The sequence below is a fragment of the Ambystoma mexicanum genome, chromosome 12 (genome assembly GCF_040938575.1).
Source record: "Ambystoma mexicanum isolate Mex_15411 chromosome 12, UKY_AmexF1_1, whole genome shotgun sequence".
Lineage (NCBI taxonomy): Eukaryota > Metazoa > Chordata > Amphibia > Caudata > Ambystomatidae > Ambystoma > Ambystoma mexicanum.
In genome coordinates, this window is record NC_090936.1 from 600,874,977 (window position 1) to 600,893,413 (window position 18,437).

Genomic DNA, 18,437 nt, shown 5'->3' on the forward strand with positions numbered 1-18,437 from the left:
AGTACCTTAATTTATTCTTCTTCCCTGTTTCGGCTAACTTAAATCAAAATATAAAATTAAAAATGATAATGTCTTGAGGTTTGTTTTGGAATATCCTAAATGTTTACTATAAAAGGATATTACCCAAACCGTGTGTCTCCATCATGCAGTTATCGTGGCACTTACTGCTGACAATTCTAGAGGGCACGAAATGTCCTAATTTTTGAGAGGTTTAGAAAAGCCTCAAGACATTATCATTTTTAATTCTATATTTTGATTTTAGCTGACAAATGAATACCAATGAAGGTCAGTTAGGTGTAGGGCAAGTTTCTCTTTCTATCCCCTAACCCTAGATAAGCGGCCCATCAGCGCAATCTAGGGTGAGACATTGGAGTAGGGAATAGTTAGAATGTTGGAGGGCAAGTAGTTAAACGTAAGGTAACTAAAAACTGAAAAAGAAAATAAATAATGACCCAACACTAGTTGTGTGAAAAAACATTGGGTGTGTTGTTAGGGTTAATACCAAACACTGGTCCCCCCCGTCACTATTGATATATTTGGAAACAAATAACTACACAAGGGAAGAAAATAGAAACCCTTTTTCACACCCTTTCTCTAGAACACGCCAACACAGATGTTGTGGCAACACAGTTGAGACTGGCACCCCCATCCTAAACACCAGGAAGAACCGAAAGACCCTGCTCTTCAAAAGAACATCTCACTGATCACTCTCCTGATGCCCACTTCTCCACTTGCGCAATTCTCCTTTCCATTACTCCGCAACCCACACACTACCTGTAACTCCCTGTTTGCGTCCCCCACATACAGCACTCCACTGCTTCCCAGATAGGTTTGCACTTTATAAATCCCATACATGAACACATATAAACATACCTTCCACACTTTTATGTCAAATGCATATCCACCTCCTTACAATCAAACTGACTTTTCAACTGCATTTTTATGAGTCTTATTTCAAGGTTGGACCCTCACTAAATCACAAAGGGGTTGAAAAGTAATTGTAGAGTATGAATTCTTTTGCCGATGAAAGTCTGATAATGTTATCTTTCTCCTCAAAAGGTCGGGATGGAGAGACAGAGGGACCAAGAGCGAACAACAGAGTGACATGAGTTTGGAGGTATGGACACAGTTGGATACTGAGTGACATGCGCAGAAAGAGGCATTCTGGCACAGTATTTCAAATGCAAGCCTACATGCAGAGACAGCTTAGCAAATGGTGACATAAGGGCAGTGAAACATGCATTGACACAAGCATGTGCAGGCACGTATAGTGCCAACAGATGATGTGCACCTATACATGTCTATTAATTGACATGCACACAGCGATCAAACGGTAAAAGTACTCTACTCTCACCTCTTCTGCAATGCAGTGGCATCATCCAATCCCTGGCCGTGTTTTGGGGTCCTCCATGCAGTGTACTCTTGATAGAGGGGAGAAGCAGGCACCCCCGCTGCCTCAGCGGTCCCATCCTCCTTGCTCAGTTTTTCTTCCTCTTCTTCTCGTGGCCCTTCTGTCGAGCTAGAGCTCCTTCGGAAAGAAGCATAGGTGGTGGAACCGAATCGGGAGCCCCCATCGAAGCTTGCAGCCGTCCTCTGGGCCCAGCTCCTCTCGGGGCCCGAGGCAGTCCCAGTCATCTTGTCCTCCTCCATCTTGGCCAGGATCTGCTCCACAGTTGTGCCTGGGAAACGACTTGGCTTTGAAGCACCCAGTACAGGCTTCACTCGGAAAGACACTGCTGGCTTCTTCATCACTGGAGGTCGCACATCCTTGATGTTCGAACTTGTAGCAGGGGCCTCCTTGTGGGCAGGTTCCTGCCTCACACTGTCAACCTCAGTCTGTGCTACGGAGTTCAGATTGTTTGGTGATGGCACCTCAACACTGGGGGGTGGAGATGAAGGCAGAACCACAGAGGCCCTGGACACCGATGCCAAGGTGCTGGAGCAAGCTTCTTCCAGAGGAAGTGTCTCAGACTGTTGCCGCTTGAGTGTGAAGGAAGGCCGTCGTATCCCTGTCCCCACTCCACTGGCTGTCGCACCATAGGGCTTGGGGCCTGTCAACAAGTTGATTTTTTCTGCCGATGGAACCTCAGAGATGGGAGACTTTGGGCTCCAAGGGATGGATGAGGGGAGCACTGCCCCAGTATCTTGAGATGGTGACTTTGCAAGTGGCTTTGGCAGGACCTTTGGTTTCGGCCGGAGAGGAGGCTTTGGGCGGATTTCTAAGAAAAGAAGAGAAGAGATGAGGAGCATCAATCAAATTATTGGGAGTATCTGAAGCACATGGCATGCAATCATAGTGTTACAGTGCACACGATAAGGCAAGAGCAGGGATGTTTGCCCCGTTGCAAATTGACATACTTCTGCTATTTCCTCTCAATGGCAAATTGGTAACACTTTTGCTGAAGGTGCACTTTCTAGTGAGGGAGTTCCGAATAGTTTCTCTAGTTTTACCTTGCCCCAGAAGCAACCTTTAGCACAGTGTTCACTTAAACAGTATCAGCAAACTATTCCCTTTGTTTTCAATAAATTAGATGTGATTTAATACTAATCAAACTTTCAAAGATCACAACAAGTAAACATTCAAACCCATCCATTACAACACAAGTTAAAATGTGCTAATTCTTTACATAAAATTAATCAGTTAGGCCCTCCCTCAAATTCATATATTCAAATCATTTAAAAAAGTTCAAAGTAGCTAAAATCAATGAGATATAGTGTCCCGAAAATGTATCCGCCTTAAAAATGGTATATGGTCTTTAAAATAATAATATTTTAGTCAACAGAGTTGGACAATCAAATGCTTTAATGTTTCTACTTCTCCTTGATTGTTGCAAAAGCGACAGTGACGGTCCTTTTCTGTAACACCTAATCGGATACCCAGGAGTTCCCCAGTTGGCCATAAATTAAATTTCAGTTTCAGAAATTGATGGCATTTCTTAGGACAAGGGAACTTCATTAGATAGTGTGGTAAGGTACCTAACATTTTATGTTCATGCATAACATTCTTAAATATCTTATATCTCCCACAGTCATTTAGGGTTTGTATCAAATCGTACTGCCAAAGTTGCTTTTTAGCCTTTGTCTCATGAGGATAGCTCAGGGAGGGGCAAGACGCTTGCCTCAGAAACAAGATGACGCAGAGCAACACAGGTTTGATCCTCAGGTCCGTGCTTACAAACCTCTGGGTATTAAGCATGCTATAAATACCCAATTATAATTTTTATTAGAAATTATAGTCTTATCAGGAAAATTTAGCAGAGTATCAAAATCAACGTCAGAAACTTTCAAATAATATGAACAATTTTGTTTTCATTTTTGTAAAAATGTTGATGTCAGACCATAAAATACATTTCACATGAGATAAAATTGAAGTAGAATTAGCCAGCCAACATTTCCTAAACAAGCTCAAAATCCTTCAAAATATTGCAACCCTTAAAGACAGCATACCCAGTTCAAATCGAATAATCTGAATTGGGATAGCACCAGGAAGAGGCAACACTTTCTTCCAAAATAGGCCTTTGTAATAATTCCAACTAAAATGTTCTATCGTTTCCGATCCATAAACCAGACTAGGGATCACCTTCTGTTTATAAAAAATGATCAAGAGCATACAAGAGAATTTGCCAAATATTTTATGAATAATGAGATGAGAGATTTCTTATTTTTTTGTTTTAATTCTACCAAATACGGTAGATCTGATCATTAATCATTAAAACAGATCCCCCAAGTATCGATAATTATTGACTTTCAGCATCGGCTGATCATATATAGTCCATTTAAAATGAGGGTTCTTTCCCCCAGTCTTATGAGATAAGCTTAAAACATTGCATTTTTCCACACTGAATCCAAGCCCATTTGTATTAGCATGCACTTCTACCTTAGCTAGCTGTCTTTGTAGTCCAATCGTAGTTTTGTCAATCAAAACCAAGTTGTCTGCATTTAAAAGTCATCTAAGCACAAATGAGGATAATTTCGGAGGTAAAGAACACACACCATTCAGATCAATACCCAGGTTAGCCAAATATAGATTAAATAAAGCAGGGGCTTATATGCACCCCTGCTTTAATCCTCTTTAAGTCAATATAGGAGAAGTAAGATGACCATTATTATCCAATCTTTTCTAAATGGAAGTGACTGTATATAGACCCCTTATGTTCAATAAATGGGAGGGACAGCCCCATTTTGCCATCTTCCACCATAATATTGATCTATCCACAGAATCAAAAGCTTGTTTAAAATCAATAAAGGCTGAATAGATTGGTTGGCCAGATCTAAAACGTTCTCCTTTAAAATTGGCAATGTGAACATAGATCCCTTATGTTCAATAGATGGGAGGGACGGCCCCATTTTGCCATCTTCCACCGTAATACTGATCTATCGACAGAATCAAAAGCTTGTTTAAAATCAATAAAGGCTGAATAGATTGGTTGGGCAGATCTAAAACGTTCTCCTTTAAAATTGCCAATGTGAACAAATTCACTGAGGTTACCCAACCCCGCCACAAAGCCAGATTTACATACATCAATAGTATTTGGATTTTATTTCAACCATTTCATCAGAACTCTTAAAATAAATGTTTGTAAAAAACTTTACCAGGAGCATCCAAAAGAGCTATTGGACGATTGTTTTTAGGCTCTAAATTGTCTCCCTTCTTATAAATTGGGATAATCATGGATTTTTTCCAAGTCATAGAGCTAATTCTAGCTTTTAATATATCCCAAAAATAGTAATTCTAAGAGGTTTGCCCATTCCTTAGGATGGGATTTAAACATATTAGTGAGACCGTCGGGACCCGTAGCCCTTGAATTGCTTACCTTATTGATTATATTACATATCAAGAGACCAATCTCCCTGCTTTTCCACCATTACACAGTTTTGCACAGTGTATTCACTTGCACAAAGTTCCATGAAATGGGTTATCCATGTAACTTCAGGAATTGAGTTTAATAGCAGAGCTATTTGTTGAACATTTTTTGTATGGTTTAATAACTTCCAAATATCAGCACTTGATTTATTTGTAATAGCAGACAACATGGCTTCAGCATCATTTTGGAAGAGTATACTACTGTACCTCTAGCGCCAATTTTTGAATTTGTTTCACTTTTTTTTAATCTACTTGCCCTTAGTTTTAGGGGAATACTGCTGCAGCCCTCGCAACTCTGAGCAAAGTGTCTGTTCCTGAGACTTAATCTCATAGCCACAAACATGTTTATGTGGGAACAATTGCAGTGCCAATGAATAATTATCCATTACATACAAGTTCAGCTCGGTTGTATAATCGCCTCTCCAGTCGAAAAATTTTGAAATCAGACCTGGGGATTTTCTCTTCAATTCGGCAATAAGATTATTTAAAGAGTGTTTGTTCCATCTAAATGGATTTCTCCCTGAATTGACTTCAGGTTTTAGAGGAAAAATGTGTTTCCTTTTACCCCCCAATGAAAGGAGCAGTAACCAATCATGTAGTAGGAGATCGTGATCACTATGAATCTGTTCAGAAATCTTGAAATCAACAATCCATGGAAAAATGTTAGATGAAACAAACAGATATTCTATAATGCTAATCCGGCCATCTCTAGACCATGTGGGCTGAGTGAGGATATCATTATAAAGAACCCCATTTACCATTTTAATATCTCTTGTTTCCATCTGATCAAGCCAAAGCTTGGCACGTTGAGACAATGGGGCATCATCTCGATATAAGCAAGAACAATTTAAATGTCCTACAACAATCACTGCCACAACCGGGGAGTCAGAGCAACAAATATTTAAAAGATCAGTTACCATCTCCAAAAAAGACTCTGTAGAAATCATAGCAGGATTCAAACAGAGGTTAATTAAAGCCATCAATTGGCTGCTTTCTCCATGACAATTTGCATATTGAATAAAGGGATTTGGAGCTAACAAAAGGAGTCAATGTTGCAGAAAGATCATTTTTGCAGGCTGCCAAGAGGCTCGCCATCGGTCCTCCTCGGGCTCCTTTAATGGCAGGAAGAGAGGAGACTGTACATCTATCCATCCATCCATCTATCCAAAAGAGGCAGATTTATAAGCCAAGTTTCTTGAAGGAAAAGGATTCCCATTCAAGAGGTGTTTAAATCCTCTCAGAACACACCGCTGGTTTGTTCTGAAGGGATTTAGAAAGCCAAGACCAATTCTCATTAGTACCCGGCGGACGTGGGTCCACGGGATACACTTAACACGATTGGCTCGTTTCCAAGCCATACCACAGTGTAAACCCATGGACGCACGTACGTGCCTGGGTTTGTTCCCGGCAGGGGGCGTGGCAGCCCCTTAGCCAATGAGGAGCCTCGAAATGGGGCAATCCCCGCTCCGAGCCTCCCCATGGCTGGAGGCTGCCTTTGTACCCCGCTGGGATCTTGGGTAAGTTTTTTTTCTCTCCACCCTCCTCCCCTGCAAACTACCCCCTCTCCTCCCTCCCAACCCGACTTACCTTCTTTTTTTTTTCTTCTTTTTTCGGGAGCAAACGCGTTGGGAACACTTCTGTTCCCAGCGTGTTTGCTCCCGATGGCCGCCGTGGAAAGGGAAAACAGACTATGTTTTCCCTTTCCCGGCAGCCATTTGATTTGACTTTTTTTTTCTCTCCCGAAAAGCGGAAGCGTTTCAGAACAGAAAAAAATACCATTAGTACTCCGGTTTTAACAGGCCGGGGTACTAATGGCTATAGGCCCCTCGACAGCGGGCCAATACCACCCGCGGTAATGCCCCAGGCGCCCCTAGTTACAGGCCGGAGCGTAGTGAGGGGGATGTCATGGTCATGTGAATTAGGAACCTCACAGGCCTCTTTTGGGTTAAAACTGGTTCTTTGGATGTTCACCAGAAGCCAGTAGCTTGATCTCCCTCGGTTCACGAGCAGGTTCGGACACCGATTTTGATACTGTGGTCATCCTAAAATGGATTGAGCTTCAGGTGGAAACGGTCAGGAGTGCTCCTGGCACCGTGAACATCTCTCCTGCATGATGAGGCCTGAAGTGAGTATGTGGCCCTTTACAGTTAACAAGACCAAAGGCTCCTTTACTGAGAAGGTGGCCATCTTCTAGCTTCAGGATGTCAGCAAATCCACAAACCTCCTCCGGGACCATTAATCTGGATTCTGACCAACGAGAGGCATTGAATCTGCACTCCTCTTCATGGGCGACAACCTCCTCTATTTCCTTATTCTTCTGGACCGGTCTGCTGCCTGTGACACTGAACCATACCATCCCGATTGACTGCATCGAAAAGCTGTGTGGCGTCAGTGTTTTGGGGTGGATCTCCTGGATAGATGGGTTCTAACAAGCCCATTCCCAAGATCTACAAATGTAGAGCTTTCACCCCCCCCCCCGCACCAACGTTCCTTGAGTTCTTAAACATGTTCGTGCAACCTTCAGCTGAGATCCTTGCCCCTTTCTCCTGCGCCTACAAGGCATGCAGGGACAACACCTTTCAAGCGGGAGATGAGCCTAATGTTGTCTCAAGCATGATTGCCGTTTGAATCACTTGTGTCCAGAACTGTTTGGTGATGAAAATCGTGTACCTTAAATAAGACAAAAAACACAGTTTTTCCATTACATCTGTAACCATGGGCGCACTGCAATCCCTTGTCCCTGAAGCTTCGAACCCAGTGGTCATTTTCTATTGTACTCTTTGTACTCTTTCCTTTGGTCTCGCCCCCACCCCAGGTCCTGGCATCCCAAAAAAAACAACTGTGCAACCAGCTACACATGTGCTAAAACACAGGCTCCATTTCCTTAATTCCCCCCACAAGCAAAAAGACACAAGGGCACTTGTCCTTTCTAGAATCGACCACTAGAACCGTTTATACCTGGACCTCCCCAAGTCTCTACTAGACATCTTGCAAGTCATTCAAAATAAGGATTCTAGACTTATCCCTGGACTAAGTCCTAGTGATTACATGTGTGCATTGGCTGCCAGTGGATGCTCGGATCACCTTCAAAGTTCTCTGTATCATTCACTGTGCTTCCCCCCTAGCCCTCTACCAGCTAACCATGTCGGCTGGAATGGTCACAATCTTCACAATTTGCCCAAATCTCCAATAGAACCTCGAATTTCGTCGATCAAGTGATAATAGGCTCTAGCCGGGCCTACTACAAAAGTCTTTTACCCCCAATCACCACAGAACTCTGCTGCGACTGCAGATGGTGCAGAAGCGAGCAGTGGAACTTATTTGCAGACATAATGCATATGAGTGTGTGCCCTATGCCAGGGCAAAACAATGTTGGCTTACAATGCAGAAAATAATTTCAATTTTAATTCAAAGTATTTATGGGCCTCTGGCCTACCTACACAAATCAGACTTATCCAAAAAACGTGGGGAACCAGAGCTGATCACTCACCCTCTGTTACAGTAATAAACTCACCATGATGGCTTATTGCTCTGGTCTTTGAGGAGGGGGAAACCTGAAACAATTTGCCCTAAAATAGCAATAATAATACTACTAATAATAATACCTTATTTCTATACATGTATGTCAAAATGGCAGTCATGTTAGCGCCTGGCTATGGATATGCTAGAGTAAATGGCACACCGCCCACACATGCTCTATATGATTGGAATTGCATAGGGGAGTACCCCCATGAAGTGTTCCAGCGCAAAACATGGCATGATCACTGGTGTGGGCTGTACTTCTGTAAGCAAAGCATACTTTAGGTGGCTATAAGGAATGCTTACGTGGACTTCTAGCACCAAAAAGATTTTCTTTTGCAAAATTTCAAGTCAGCCAGGGGGCTATTAAGGTATTGCAAACACCAACTAAAGATTGAAAAGAAGGCAAAAGAAGTATAAAAAACGAATAAAAAGGCAGCAAAGCATCTGATGGGGAGCTGCTAGCTCCTCTGTGTATGACGAAAATAGGAGGTATCCGGATCACTGATTTGCGGGTGGGATGGTACTCGGGCCAAAATAAACGTGGCTTCAAACAAATGGTCTTTGTTAGATGGAGGGTGCTTCAGAAGAAGCATTGCTACATATCTGCAGGACCTGAGCAGAATATTCAACTTCTTTAAGGACGCACTACATTTCTACTGCCTGACCCAACAGCCCTCTTCTTGGAACTCTGAATGCAATGGTTCCGGGCCACTGAGCAAACCACAATTCCACGCATGAATTTTGCTCCATACCATTAGATGTGACGCAATCAAATATGAAACCCTACAGAGACTGACTGGATCACATAGTTTATCAATGAGAAAATGTAATTTCACTAATTGACCCCATACAGTGCTTCTCTATACAACCAAACCATGGAGCCGAGCTGTTGCAAGGGGACCCAATCATTGCATTGATTTTGTAACTAGAATGGGTGGGTCATGAAGATCAAGGATCACCTAGATCTTCTTACAAAGGCAGGAACAGTAAAGTGTGGAAAATGGCTAAAATTCCCAAACATCACATGACTAGCCTGGCCAGGGAAATTAAGATTCTTGGCGGGAAGGAAGGAAGCCGAGCGAAGTACCCAGGGATGGACCAGGAACCAAAAGAGGCCCTGGAAAGGATTTTCAAAGGAGCCCTATATTGCACATTGTCAGCAAGCCCAACCCTTTTACTAGGAGAACATTTGGAAATAAAATAGGTTACTGTGACCAATCAACTTCCAGGGTACAAGTGGTTCAGGGATGAACATCAGTTTCTAAACCATCAATCGACCGACCCACACCTCTTGTACACCAGAAGGGATCCAAACAGATTGGAAATACAAGTCAATTATAAACCTACTTGTCCAATTTTGGTAACATGGATGGAACGGCAGGCTTGTCTCTGCAAGGTCGTGGATCGTGGATAAGTTGCAACACAGCGAAAATACAAATATTTAATTTCATTGATTTTTGTAACGTGCCTAATATCGTACCCGAGTTTGGTTTACTAAGTGCGAATCAGGGATTCAAACCTCTGTTGCTCTGCGTGGTCTTGCTTCCAAGACCATCGCGTTGACCCTATGCTATGATAAAAGGGGCTGTCCAGTCAAGGTGTATGAAAATATATACTTTATCATTATCACAACAGACAGCTGTAGCACACTATAAAATACAACCCACCCTGACACAGGACACAACAGACAGTTTCAAGAAGGAGAGGGAATGCACTCTGGCTACTGACAGAAGGGTAGCCGGTAAAGTAATTAATTGCAATAGTTCAAGGATACTTCGTTTCAGCACAAAGGAAGCAATGGGTCGTAAAATATCACTAGGGGCCTTTGGAGAAGGACCACGGGAACAGAACCACAACATACCTTATGCCTGTAGAAGTTCTTAATGCTCGACAGTATAGTCTCGGTTTCAGGGCGCTTTGCAGCTTCTGCGACAAAGTTCAAGATGGGAGACAGCTGTGTTTATCAGGCTGCACGCAGTTCGGCGAGCAAGGCTGAACGGAAAGCTGCAGGCTGGCTTTCACAGAGGCTCGGGGTCGGGAATCGTTGTCCCGGTGCTGGTGGGCTGGTCTGAAGCACTGGTCGAGGCATCTCAGATAGTGTGAGCAACTGTGGCGTGACAACAGTCAGCAGTGCAGTCGGTTGCTGCTCGAGCAGCTCGACTGCCTCGAAAATGTCCTTTAAGTTGGACGCTGGTTGATGCTTGTCGGTGTACTCCTCCTAGATTCTTCACTGTGCTCGTGTCGTCCTTTAAGGGGGACGGCCCAAAGCAGAGGAGAGTATTTTAGGCAATGGTCTTGTTCTTCGTTTGGTTCTGAAAATCTCTGGCACTTCCCACCTAGGAAGCTTTCTGCAGAGCTTAGCAGGGCATTGTGTGCTGGCTGGGTACCAGTTCTGGAGCAGCTTGGAGGGTCCTCTGGATTCAGTATCTCCCTCTGTTCCCCGGGAGATGTTGAGTCCCTCTTTGGAAATCCTGGCCTTTCTTCACTAGTGGAAGCTGTACTGCAGACTGTACCTTCAGCCAGGGTCCAAATTAGTTGTTCTTCTTACTCCTTGCAAAGTCTTCAGATGATATGCCAAAAGAGGGGCTCAACCCTCTTTTAAAGCCAAATGGGCCCCAGTGATTGGTGGTTCCAACTAAATGTGACAGGGAGGACTGCGCCTGTAGGCTGTGCCCACCTAGAGTACACAGCTCTGTGTGTATGTCATGTAGTGAGTATAGAAAAATGTGTGCAGATTAGCCCCACACATTTTCCAGAGGTTGATCTACCATCATTCAATTTCATATAACATTTCAAAAAAGCCCAGGTGAGCGCACAACCACTGTGTGAATGGTCGAATTCCTCATAGTTACCACACAAAAGAGGCCCAGGGTGCAGAGGCTTACCCGGGAAATCTCCAGAGTTTCCTATAGGCCAGTCCACCCCGGTAGTACCTCAGCACTGCATTGAATGTTTCAATAAATGCAGGTGAACTGGTATATTCGGACAAGCCAGTTTGACTGCTTGAGAGAGGCATTAGCTTTCATTGGTTTGACTACGGCTTGGAGCGACAAAAAGCCTTTCCTTTAGGAAATGATATTTTGCATGTTGTGCACCTTCATTTAAATGCTGCCACCTTTTTGCCAGTCTTATTAGAATTACAGATCATTTCTTGCATAGGTAAGAAGTCACCAACATAATCCCTCATAAGACAATTGGGGTCACACCCATTCTTTCAACAAGCAAATGCAATTCTACAGTTGACTTGCCCTGGTGGGGTTTCAAAGCTGTGTGAATGCACAGAATATAGCATAAGATTGTGAAAAACTCTGCCACAATACTTTACCAAAGTGTACAGGGACGAATCATCATCATTCGGAAAAGAGGACAGGAGTTGGGACTTCGTACATATGATGTGGGCAAAATGCTATCATAATTAATATGAAATGTAACCAAACTGTAGTCATAATGTTGAAATAATTACTTTCACATGTTTTGAAATAAATACAGGTAACAACCTAGAATGGAAAGCACCATATTGTCCCTCTGTACTTATTCACAATGACTTACATATTTGTTTCTCCGATTTCTGTAATGCATCTTTTTAGGTCTGGCCAGAGAAAGGTATCACTTCCTTGCAGAGCTCTGCAGAAGCAGATGAAAGATGTGTTCTAGGGGCAGCCTTTTTGAATAAGTGAGTGGAAATGTGTTAATTTGAGGAGTTATTGAATGTTGATTCTAACCGCTTGTTTTGTGTCATTGGCGTTTGCTACATTGATGCATTTTCCACATTGGAGCAGCAGCACATTATTTTTTTTGTTGTGATAATAATTATAACTAAGGACCATGGCCACCAATGTCGATAACGACTGTATGTAAATATGTACAATGCCCCAGGCCGTCATTATAATGCACATTGGAAAACCAAAAGGTGTGGTTTTGCAAATGTAAAAGGTACTAAGTTTTTGTAAAGTGCCACTGGACAAAACAAAAGTCTTTCATTTTCAAAGCCAGAACTATTGGCTTTGCCAATTCTTACTTCCGTCTACTTTCTTGATGGTACAACAATATATATATATAAAAAATAATAGTATATAGTGTATATATATATATATATATATAACACAAAGTTGAGTTTGTGGGTTTGTATGTGGCGTTCTTGGGGACATAACTCCTCATGAATGGTGAGGTCTGGTGTCATGAATCTTGCATGGAATATTCTGTATTTCATTGATGCAACTATTTCTGGCTTGATATGTCATCCCGTTCCTGAGATAATCTTTTTTGTTTTTCGGCTTTGTTTTTCGGCATTACGTTTTGTGGTGTTAGACCACCAGCTACAGGTCATTTGTAGAAAGTGCTCATCATCGCGCATCAAAGCTGAAACCTGATAAACATTCTGAAAAAGGAAGATCTCAAGACCATGAAGCTGATAGAATTCAACATGCTTTGAAACAGAACAATGAACGTGCTGAAGAACCTAAAGCAAGACTTGCTAATCAGAGAATTTGTGCTGCTAAAAAACAAAGCAACAGAACTGCTGAAGAAACTGAAACACGACTTCCTGATCAGAGATTTAAAAATGTGAGAATTGAAATTCCAGGCAAAGCCGGGTAGTTCAGCTAGTATTTACTATAATATTAGGATGTCCAAGCAGTTAAGTTGGGTGGGAATGTGTGTGTGCGCTTGTTTGCCTATGGGGTAGGCATGAGGTCTGTCTACTGGCATAATTATGTGGTATATTTTGGTAGGTATGTGTATGGGAGAGCCGTCTCTTCATGGGTGCGAGGGAAGAGGAGAGTTTAGTGTCATGGGTCTTTATAGTTGTGTGTACATTTTGTTGCGTAAGAGGCAGAGGGGGGAATGAGAAAGGGAATTACTAGGTAGTGATGCAGTTGATATGGGGGTGTTTATGTATGGTTATGTGAGGTTGTAAGAGAGTGTATGTGGATGTGTGAGCGGATAAGAGTTTGTTGGTCTGTTAGGTAGTAGGGGAGTTTGGGGTGTAAGGAATATGTTTGTTAAAGTGTGTGTGCATGTGTTAATTTTCGTCCAGGTGTGTGACGAGGTGAAGAGGTTTGTACATGGATGTACTTGGATAGGTGTGTAATGCGCATGAGCGGTGGGGGGGATTTTGTGGTGTGGATTTGTCAAGACAGAGAGAGGCAGAGAGGTAGGCGATCCCCCTCTCCAACCTCTCTTTCGGTTTCATTGATTAGGAATTAACAAGTGGCAGGTGAGGTTTCAACATGAGAACACATGCACTGAATACCCTGTGACGGACGGCACCTGTGGCCTGCTGTTCCAAAGCTTGACCCAGGGTAGAGCCAGCGAGAACACCAGAATTGGTACCCTCATCTTCCCTTCACATAACATCTGTGCAGTATTCTCTGCCAATGCATACACCTCTCAATTACATGTCCCTAGCATCTGGCTTTGACAGAATTCCCAAAGGATCCCGAAGGCTAGAGATGACCATCCATAGTTGCATCAAAAGGCCAGAAATGTTAGTGAGTTGAAAGGTTGCATTTAAGTCAACATTGGGGGAAGCGGGAATGGGAGCCAGGCCCTGAATGATTGAACTGAGGCCCAGATCTGTGGGCAGCTAATAGCCTTGAAGGTTCCAACTGGATCCACCCGACCTACCAGAGAAAGCACACAAACTGAAAAGTAGATAGTCTTTGAGACAGTTGATCATAGATATTTTTAAGGAATACATACAATCCTGCTTGGCTGGCCAAAAACACTGGGTTGGTGACAACTGGACAGAAAATCTAATTGTGATATCCATGGGCAGCCGAATCACACATTACAGCTCCATGGGGCACCCCCTTTGGGATGATGTTACGGAGGAGCACGGGGATCACTTTACAGTTGCGCACAAGTATACGTTCTCAAGAATTCGATCTATGCGGGCAACGCTTGGGTGCAGAGTAAAATGGTCCATCTTGCTGTGTTCCCTTGGCTGAACTACAGTGGACAAAATAACCATATTCCAGATCTAACTTAATTCCAGAATGATGGGCACTTGGCCCACATTAGTGGGGGCAGTCCAACATAGGGATTGAGTAGGTCCAGGTGAAGGTGGCACATCCTTGTTTCACAAAGGAAATAATTGGCAAATACACATTGGCATTGTGCTGCCAAATTCCATTCTGGGTACTGCCAGAGGTGGCCTTCTTTTCCATGTTCAACCGGGGTATATCAAATGCCAGTTCCTCCAACCTTCGCCTTCCCCACAAATCGAGTTCACATTGAAATTGGAATGGAGTCTATGCTACTGTAAGTTGCTGCCGGAGGCGCTGGGAACAAGATCACATTATGCAATGTTTTCTTTATAAACCGGATAATCCAATATTAACAACCACAATAATGCAGTCTAACAGGCAGCACCGCACCCTCAAGAATAGCAATCTAACCTCAACATTTTATACAAACTACCTTTGTCTTTGCTCAATGAAAAGGGGGACAAGTAGTGCGAGCCGGAAAGCCTGCTACACTCTTCGGAGCGAGTAGATGGGAGAGAAAGCAGGTTATCTTAAAGTAAGCAGTAACAAGCAAATAAACAAAAACTCCTCCGCTGAAATGTGGAATAAATTATTGTGAGTTGGGACTCTTCTGCGGCTTCGCGGTTAGGGATACACGTATGCAGTTGTCACAAAAGACTGAGCAAAGGTGTTCCGTCATTGAGCAGCTTCACAAAGTGCAGAGAGTAGCCATGAATACCAAATGAACCCTGAAGGCAGCTGTGAAGGTTCCAAGGAAGGCCATGGCGCTGCAGGTTTTCTAGGACATGGATTGTGCTAGCTACAGATGGGCAATTTATTTTCTGGAAGATTGCAGTTGGCCTAACCCCTCCGAGAGGCAACACGAAAGGCTCATGCTCTGCCAATAACAAGAAAACACTGGAAAGGACTCATGAACGGAACAACGCGAGTCAAGGCACAACATTACGCAGCAGAGAAGATCCCAAAGCAAGATTTTCTGGTTATTGAAGATTGTGCACTACTATCTCAGCCATTTGAATGTTCCAGAACAGTGGCAGGATTGTGGCTCATTCTTCAGCGCAAGGCTACCTTTCCATTATCCCTTGCTGATTGTTATGCTACAAGAGACTGATCTTTCGCTCATGCATAAAAAGTTGTACTAATTTGCAGACTTTTTTAGTTTTTGAAAGAATAAAATAAATACCTCAAACTGAATTTTCGTAAACTTTTCTCTAAACTCTGTCATTATGACGGTGCCACGTCTTTACATCGTTGAACTTCCATTGGGACATTTGTTTAGTTAAAAAAGAAAATGTAAAAAAAGGGTGGTCAAGTCCCCCATATCCCGTGCCCAATGTTTTTATCTATGCCCCCTTACCTTATTTTACACTATACTGTTAGCTATGTGAAAAAGAACAAAACTGACGCAAATAAACAGATTTAAGTGTTCCGATGCAAAAAATTTGCATATCGGTGCAGCAATGTACATGTCATCAGGTATATTTATTTATTTCACTTACAAAGTGCGCAAAAGACCCTAGGGCATTGAGGCGCTGTTACAGATACAAATTATTTTTTACATTCATTACTCTTATGCATGCGGAAGAGATACAGGTTATTTACATGCAGGTGGTCAATTGTGTAGGATGGGCATGGATGCATGGGGGTGGGGGGTTGAGAGCAGAGAATAAGATAAACATAAGATCCCTGACTATCTAGTCCAACAGCTGTGTCTTGAGGGCTCTGCGGAATAACCAGTATGATGGTTCCCCTTGGTGTTGGGGGGGAAACAGTTCCACTGCGATGTAAGGAAAGCTTGAGCCACCTGCTTTAGCTCGCCTGACTTCAGGTAGAAGGAGGAGGGCATAGGGTGTCCTCGTAGGTCTGGAAGATTGAGTTTTGGAGATTTTCTGCGAGAGGTAAAGGGGGCCGTATTTGAGAGGCACTTATGAGTAATAGACAGAGTTTTAAAAATGTGTTCACTAATGGGTGGCCAATGTGCTGCTCTTCTGGCTGCAGTGATGTGTTCTTTTTTGGAATGTTAAGGGCTTGCTCGGAGGGCATTTTTTTGAATAACTTGTAGTTTCTGCACGTTTCTGGCGGAGGTGCCTGCGAAGGAGAGGTTACAGTAGTCTAGCCTCGAGCCAATGAAAGCTCGGCCGATGGAAAATGTTAGAAACCAAAGGGTGTCTCACCCGCTAGTCCTCGGGGACTTGTCATCCAGGTGGCCAGGACAGGGCTATCGCTTTTGGATTGAGTACCTGGGGGTGGACCAGTGTGGGAGGATCACCTGGGTGAAGGATCTTTGGGGAGTGGGGGTGAGACAACCGATGTTGAGACACAGTATTCCTCCCTTTCCCGTACCCATGACCCATCCTATTTTATAGGATCCTCCAATGTCCCAACTCCCACCCACACCCATTTTGTACACAAATACTGGGCCGAGGAAGAGGGCGACAGAGTAAAGAGGCTAACCCTTACATATCTCATTGGACATGTCCCACTAATCGGGTCAGACAAAGTCAGGCACTTGACTTTAATTGCATACATTTGATACCAATTAGCTCTCCCCACACAGATAAAAGGCGGAACATAGAGATACATTCTGAGCAAGGTGGAACACGAGAAGGAGCACAACTTTCGGGGCAATGGTGAACCCACTGGAGCAGAGCGATGGACAGAGGGAAAAGAGCAAAGGATAGATAAACCAAGGAGTTCCCTGCAGTAGGTTGTTGCCTCCAAAAAGCTGTGAAAGACACGTGGAGAAGGCCAAATCACAGACAAGAAGACTGCATTTTGTTTCAAGGACGCCAGCAGCCCTCCCGGGTGAACGACAGAGTTGGGAAAGCGAGGCCAAGCCAGTGGTATTAACCTTGACTAGTGATTTAAAACTGCAAAGACAAGAAAGGAATGCACACAGATGGGGAGTTGGCAAGTGACATGAAAGACTGCTGTGTGTTAAGAAAAGATTGAAGTTGCAACAGTATATCGCACAATTGAAGGCTGCACGCATGTGGATGAGACGCAAAGGAAGGCAGACCTGTGGTGAACTTTAAATTACCAATAACTGTGAAACCAGTGATACAGAGTAGCGGAGTGGTCCTGCTAAAGAAAAGTAGTCTACTTGAAAGTCTCTGTGAAAGGTGAAATGGTTTTGCTATGAAGCGATAAAGTGAATGAACTCAAGTGTAATGATCAAAATGAACCCCAGCAGAAGGGGGAAGTAAAAAGAGAAAGTTGAACTTTTGTGCTTATGATACTGAACTGCCCAGACCAAGACACTGGGGCAAATAACACAAGAGTGTGAGCTGAAGGGAAAGTCAAAGTGGTCCTGCAGAGGTCTATAGTAAAAGCCTTGCACATTTGCAAGTCTTCGATATCAGGAAAAGGTCTGAGCCCGACTGCGGGAGACTGGAGTTGTTATAAGTTAGTGGAAGGGAACACCTAAAGGATGTGAATTAAGCTTGGGGAAGGGAACCCTTGCAAGTGCTGGGATTGTGAGGTCCAAGCCCAGCCAAGGGAGACCTATGTGAACTTTTTGCTTTGAGAAGTCCAAGCCCGATCGAGGGAGATCTGCATTAACTTTTTGTTGAACTGTGTTTTGAAAGCTGGCCAGGTGGGCCTCAATCCACGTTTTGAGCTGCCTTCGTTTTGCGAACCTGAGCCAGGGTTTGTCATCCTGTCTACGGGGGCCCCCTTTCTCTGTGTTGTCCAACGTGGGGAGGAGAGCTGACTCAGCCACATTCATTCTTTATATCCTTACCCTGATTTTCCTTTGCATACATATTCCCCTTTACACACTTTTTGTATAAGAGATAGGGCAGGCATTAGGTTTTGTTAGTATAGGCCATTTTGATTTGATGGACTCAGCTAGGACTGTGTTCTTTATTATTTGATGGTAGAGACTACTCCCATCATAGCTATATAGCAAAGCAGGAGTTTTTCCAAACCTCGAAAATTGTTTTACAAATTGTACCTGTTGTGTCAGTGTCATACTTGTGATACCATGCCTCCCTTACAATAGGCAACTGAAAGGAAAGGTCTGGAAGGTGTTTAGGAGTTTGGTGGCATAAGCTGTTTTTTAG

General features: G+C 43.4%; 1 protein-coding gene across 2 annotated transcripts in view; it reads right to left on the reverse strand.

Moving 5' to 3' along the window:
• The window catches only part of TNKS1BP1 (tankyrase 1 binding protein 1), a 557,727-nt gene that overhangs the window by 310,150 nt on the left and 229,140 nt on the right, over positions 1-18,437 (reverse strand). For both annotated transcript variants that reach the window (XR_011281831.1, XM_069628996.1), the window contains exon 3: positions 1,355-2,219. Coding sequence is in view for 1 of the 2 variants with exons in the window: in XM_069628996.1 (XP_069485097.1) it covers positions 1,355-2,219 (865 nt within the window). In the remaining variant the exon portion in view is untranslated. The remainder of the gene's footprint in view (positions 1-1,354; positions 2,220-18,437) is intronic.